The sequence below is a fragment of the Rhinopithecus bieti genome, unplaced genomic scaffold (assembly GCF_001698545.2).
Source record: "Rhinopithecus bieti isolate Rb0 unplaced genomic scaffold, ASM169854v2 scaffold_31548, whole genome shotgun sequence".
Taxonomy (NCBI): domain Eukaryota; kingdom Metazoa; phylum Chordata; class Mammalia; order Primates; family Cercopithecidae; genus Rhinopithecus; species Rhinopithecus bieti.
In genome coordinates, this window is record NW_016814470.1 from 6,125,758 (window position 1) to 6,132,320 (window position 6,563).

A 6,563-nucleotide genomic window follows, 5' to 3' on the forward strand; every position below is an offset into this window, starting at 1 on the left:
CATGTTGGCCAGATTGGTCTTAAACTCCTGACCTCAAGTGATCTGCCCACCTCATCCTCCCAAAGTGCTGGAATTACAGACATAAGCCACCATACCCAGCCTCTAATAAAAATTTAACAACAACAACAAAAAAATCCTTATAGTTAGGAAATCTTTTAAATTTGTCATATTTGTAATAATTTAGGTTTATTTCTTTTTCCCTTCTGTTCTTAGTTTTTATAAAGTAAGGCAGGAATTTATGATTTTATATAAACAGAAATTAATAAGTCAGCAGGTTTTCCATGAGGAGCAGGGAACTTTCCTACTGTGAGGTGGAAGACTTTACGACAACCCCTGGCTGCTCAGAGGCCTTTATTCCCTTCTCCCTTCCTTGCTGCCAGTTGTCTTATCACCTCCATAAACTCTGGATGAGGAATGTGCTACTGAAATTAGTAATAGTGGGAGCTTCTTAGTCTATTTTAAAAGAGCTCCTTACTTTTTTTTTGAGACAGAGTCCCGCTCTGTTGCCCAGGATGGAGTGCAATGGCATAATCTCAGCTCACTGCAACCTCTGCCTCCCGGGTTCAAGCAATTCTCCTGCCTCAGACTCCTGATTAGCTGGGATTACAGGCACCCGCCACCACGCCCAGCTAATTTTTGTATTTTTAGTAGAGATGGGATTTCACCATGTTGGTCAGGCCGGTCTCGAACTCCTGACCTCATGATCCGCCAGCCTCAGCCTCCCAAAGTGCTGGGATTACAGGTGTGAGCCACCATGCCTATCCCCTTACATTGTTTTAAACAAGAAATATCTTATGATATATTCCCAATCACCAAGAGCACTTAAAGAACATACTTTAACCACTGGAGATTTAGAAAAGAAATATTTCCTTACCACAGCATATTCCCCTAGTGGGTCTGTTTTTGCAAAGTAATCCTTCTCTAATTCTATCCCAAAAGAATTCTCATATGGACTTTTACATTTCTAAATGACTTATTTCTACTGTCTAAGAAGTGACAAGAAAAAGTCTGTATTACAGAATCAATACTTACCTAAAAATATCATTATAAGATAAATCTGAAGAAAAAAGGAAAATCTAACTTTGATTTTCAATGGATATGGCAACATGAAACTGAATCGTCCTGTCTCATTGAATATTGGAATGGACTGAATCACTGAGATAGCTGAAAACAGAAACAAGAACTTGTTAGAAGCAAATGAAACAGTCACATCTAATGACAGGAACTTCCAGCCCTAATACTCTGAAGTTTCAGTTCTGGGTGTGCTAGAAAGGCTTCCTCCTCCCTTTGTACAGAAACCTCATGCCTCTTTTTTTTTTCCCCTAGTTTTCTAAGAGATCAGCCTCCAACCTGTCAACAGAGAGACAGATGAGGAAGTCATGGCAGTGGGCTTCTTCTATTCTATAAAATGGAAAGAAAAATCCCTAGCTGACTTATGTACAAGATGTTTGTCAGAATGAAATAAAGTCGTCAGTAAGAACCCCCTTTGGAATACTAAAAGCATCATACAAATGGGAAACATACAGGACAGGACCACCTGGCTTTCCAATGTTACAAAATGAGCTGCTTTTCTGGAACAGTCTGGGTACCAGGAGTATTATGGAAGGAAGCCCATGCAAAGAAATCCCTGAAAAGTCCAACACTTCCATTTATCGGACTAAGGCTGGGGAAGAAAGGACTGGTCTCTCAGCCTCTGGGCACCCCCTGGAGCTAAGCTATGAAAGCTAAGAGTCCCTGAGAGTACCTTCCGCCAAACATCCCAGTGGATATAAGGGAATCCACAGAGTGTAACGAAGCCATGTGAGCACCTTCCAATCCATGTCAATGCACGTCAGCATGTAGAAGGAGTACCTATTGAAAATAGTGATTCCAACGTGAAAAGGCGCTTCAGGTTCTGAATGTGACCTTAGAATATCATTTAAATAGATGAATTATATTTCTCAGTTAGCCACACATGGTTTCTTCAGAACAGAATTATAAAGCTTGCTATCAACCCATAAACTTGTCACACTACGCCCTAAATTTTCAAAGGATGTGAACTCTCTTTAATGGCAGACTAAGTTTAGGTCTCAAAGGAACCCTCTTTATTCGGTATAGGGACTGGATACTCAGACATTGTTTGGCTTTATTCCTAGTGCTGATCTACATTCCCAGTAGGTAAGGATATTAGATACTTTATTTCTGGATAAGTAAGTTGTTAGCAAAATTAAAGTATACAAAAGACCTCTAATCTAGAATCAGACATACTCTATTTTATTTTATTTTATTTATTATTTTTTTCTTTTTTTTTATTATACTTTAAGTTCTAGGGTACATGTGCATAACATGCAGGTTTGTTACATATGTATACTTATGCCATGTTGGGTGTGACCCATCAACTCGTTCAGCACCTCAATTCATCATTTATAATCATTATAACTCCCAATGCAATCCTCCCTCTCTCCCCTCCCCATGATAGTGCCAGTGTGTATGTTCCCCTTCCGAGTCAGTGATCTCATTTTCAGTTCCACCTATGAGTGAGAACATGCGGTGTTTTGGTTTTCTCTTCTTGTGATCGTTTGCTAAGAATGATGGTTTCCAGCTGCATCATGTCCTACCAAAGGGACGCAACTCATCCTTTTTTATGCTGCTAGTATCTCCATCGGTGTATATGGTGCCCACATTTTCTTAATCCAGTCTGTCACGATGGACATTTGGGTGATTCCCAAGTCTTTTCTATTGTGAATAGTGCGCAATAAACATAGTGTGCATGTGTTCTTGTAGTAGAATCAATTCATTAATCTCATTTGGGTATTACCAGTTAGTGGGATGATGGGTCATATGGTACATGTTCTAGATCTGAGGAATTGCATACTGTTTCACATAATGTTGAACTAGTTTACAATCCCACACGTTGTAAAAGTGTTCCCCCCCTATTTCTCCACATCCTCATCCAACACCTGTTGTTTCCTGACTTCTTAATGATTGCCATTCTAACTGGTGTGAGATGGTATTCATTGTGGTTTTGATGCATTTCTCTCGATGGCGAGTGATGATGAGCTTTTTCATGTGTCTGTTGGCTGTATGAATGTCTTCTTTGAGAAATGTCTGTTCATATCCTCCCACTTTTTGAGGGTTGTTTTTTTCTTGCTATATTTGTTGAGTTCTTTGTAGATTCTATATTAGCCTTTGTTCGATGAGTAGGTTGCAAAAATTTTCTCCATTCTGTAGGTTGCCTGTTCACTTGATGGTAGTTTTTTGCTGTGCAAGCTCTTTATTAATTAATCCCATTTGTCATTTTGGCTTTTGCTGCCGTTGCTTGGTGTGTTTTAGACATGAAGTCCTTGCCCATGCCTGTGTCCTGAATGGTACTACCGACATACTCTATTTTAAAAGAGATCCCTTGAGAAAAGAAATGTTCCTTCTCAAACAGTAAACATTGCATTAAGGACACATAATCTGATCCTTTTATAGCTCATAAGTGTGATAATTGGATTTTCGCTCTCCTGTGTGAGATGTGCTTCCCTCAAACCTTGTTACATCAGCACATTACCTGTCTGATTTGAAAAACATAGGACCTATAATCTGTTTTACCTTTGTATTAAGGCTATTAGAGGGTACACTGGGTGCCATGGGACACAGACCATGGTTAAGACACAATTTAAGGCTGCTATGGCCTGTTCCCCCTCTCAACTACCAACTTTGTCAAAATACCACCAAACCTGGAGCTGAAGAGTTCATTTGCAAAATCCTTGCTCCCACTGACTGAAAGGGAAGAAATATGGAGTGTGTATGATCTGGTAAAGAAGAATACATCTACTTTAACTAGATCCATTTCTTAAAAGGTATTTATTCTACTAACAACCGAGAATGGGAAAATTAGGTTAGAGGCTATTTCAAACTTCAATAATCTTGTAGTATAAGATTCATTTCTATCATCCCTTAAATTTAGTCTTAAACTAGTTTTATCCAACCTGGATTGCTCCTTCAACCTCATGTTTCTTCAGCCCTTTCAATAATTTTTCCATGTGGATGGGTCCTCTCTTTCCAAGATCCTGAAGATCCTGAAGTCATGGTAAGATGAGTCTTCCCTTTCTCTGGTTCTCCTCTTCTGCTCCCTAGTATCCGGTCTGGTATTATGATCCAATGACGACTTTAAAAAAATCTGCCTCAACTTTGCAGAGCACATAAATGCAACCAGAATTCTCCACATATGTAATCTTAGTCCCAAACCAAATGAGACTCTGGCTAAGATAACGACTCCCTCAAGAACAGAGCTGCTGCAAAGAGGGAGAAGCATTCAAACACCATCCTGGCATTTCTACCCACCTGAAAATTTCAATTGCACTCCACAAATAAAACACAAAGAAAACCACAGCTTTGTTCTGCATTTCTTCCATGGTGCCAAAGATGATAAACAAAATAAAATTTCTTCCAAGAAGCTATTAGAAAGACCCAAAAGAGAAAAAAGTTAATAACATATATGTAAAGTTATACAAATGTGTTATCTGAAACCTAACCCCACTAAATGCAAGGCAAATAGAAAAGACTGAGCTCTACCAGTTTAATCCTGTTCCAGTTCTGGAACAAGCAAAGTGCCCAAACCAGTCTTTGTGACTAGATAGGTACAGTATTTTGTGTGTGTAACTATATCATAAATCGTTTCCTTAAATACACACACATGTTCAAACACAGTCTAAAGAACATTGCCAAATAAACATTTGAGTTTACATAACCCAAGTTAAGAAATAGAGCAGTACAAACGTGAGACCCCTATAAGTAACGACTATCATGTGTTAATCATTCCACGGTTTTTCTTTTTTTTTTGAGACAGGGTCTCGCTCCATCACCCAGGCGGGAGTGCAGTGGCACAATCATGGCTCACTGCAGCCTTGAACTTCTAGGTTCAAGAAATCCTCCCACTTGAGCCTCTCAAGCAGCTGGGATCACAGGTGTGTACTACCACACTGGCTAGTTTTATTTTTTTGTAGAGACGGGGTCTCACTGTGTTGGCCAGGCTTGCTCAAACTCTTGGGCTCAAGTGATCCTCTCACCTCAGCCTCCCAGAGTGCTGGGATTATAGGCATGAGCCACTGCGTCTGGTCCATGGCTTTTCTTTATGGCTTACTGCTTGTGTATGTATTCCTGAACAGTACACTGTTTCATTTTGCCTGTTTTAAAACTTTTTGAAATCATTCTGTATGTATTATTCTGTGACTTGCTTCTTACTCAGGGTTATGGGCCAGAGACTCATCTATGTTGATGCATGTGGCTATAGTCCACTCATTTTCACCATGGCAAGACATTCCAATATATGATAGACATCCTATTCTTCATAGATATATGAGTTGTCTTGTTTCTGGGTTTTATTCTGTTCCCGTGGTCTATGTGACTATCTTTGTACCATACAACGTGGTATTAGCTACTAAATCTTTATACTGTCTTGATTTCTTACAGGGTAAGTCCGCAACTTGAGCTCTTCTTTAGAGAATATTCTTAACCCTTTGCTTTTTATTCCCCCATTTAAAAAATTGTGGTAAAATACACATAACGGCCAGGTGCGGTGGCTCATGTCTGTAATACCAGCACTTTGGAAGGCCAAGGTGGGCAGATCACTTGAGGTCAGGAAAGAAAGAAAGAAAAGAAACTGTGACCCATTAAACAATAACTCCCCACTCAGCCAGCCCCTGGGAAACACCATTCTACTTTCTGTCTCTATGATTTTGACTATTTTAACTACCTCATATAAGCAGAATCATCCAGTATTTGACTTTCTGTGACTGGCTTATTTCACTTAGAATAGTTTCCTTAAGGTTCACCCATGTTGTAGCATACTTGAGAGTTTCCTTCATTTTTAAGGCTACATAATATCCCATTGTATGTATATAACAGTCGTTCTTACCCATTCATCTGTAGATGAATACTTGGGTTGCTTGCACATTTTAGCTATTGAAAATGATGCTACTATCCTGGATGGCCCTCTGTTTTTTCAAAAAACTTCAGAATTTTCTCCTCACATTCCAAAATTTTTTAGACTGTGATTGGTACTGTAGTTAATCTACAGGTAAATAAGAGAACTAACAATATTATAATATCGAGTCTTATAATTCAAGAAAATTATGTCTGTATATTTACTTTTTGTGCTCTATATTCCTTCCTGTATCTCAAACAGTTCACTAATTTTTTCTTCAGCTATGTCTAATCTACAACACAAACTATCCATTAAATTTTTATTTTTAATTTTTTTTAGACAGGGGTCTTGCTCTGTTGCCCAGGTTGGAGGGCAGTGGCATGATCACAGCTCACTGCAACATCAAACTCCTGCACTCAAGGAATCCTTCTGTCTCAGCCTCCCAAGTAGTGGGAATATAGGTGCACATCACCATGCCTGGCAAATTTTTATTTTTTTGGAAATGGGGTCTCACTATGCTGCCCAGGCTGGTCTCAAACTGCTGACCTCAAGCAATCCTCCTGCCTCAGCTTCCCAAAGTGTGGGGATTACAGGAATGAACCACCATGGCTGGCTGTAAATTTTAAAGTTTGATTATTGTACTTTTCATTAACAGAAGTTTTAAGAAGTACTG

At 39.2% G+C, this 6,563-nt stretch overlaps 1 protein-coding gene across 1 annotated transcript in view; it reads right to left on the reverse strand.

Moving 5' to 3' along the window:
- Nucleotides 1–6,563, reverse strand: part of HACD3 (3-hydroxyacyl-CoA dehydratase 3) — a 50,387-nt gene that overhangs the window by 4,945 nt on the left and 38,879 nt on the right. The window contains exons 8-10 of the mRNA XM_017851097.1: nt 4,309–4,421; nt 1,745–1,851; nt 1,033–1,164 (exon numbers count right to left, since the gene is read on the reverse strand). Coding sequence (XP_017706586.1) covers nt 1,033–1,164; nt 1,745–1,851; nt 4,309–4,421 — 352 coding nt within the window. The remainder of the gene's footprint in view (nt 1–1,032; nt 1,165–1,744; nt 1,852–4,308; nt 4,422–6,563) is intronic.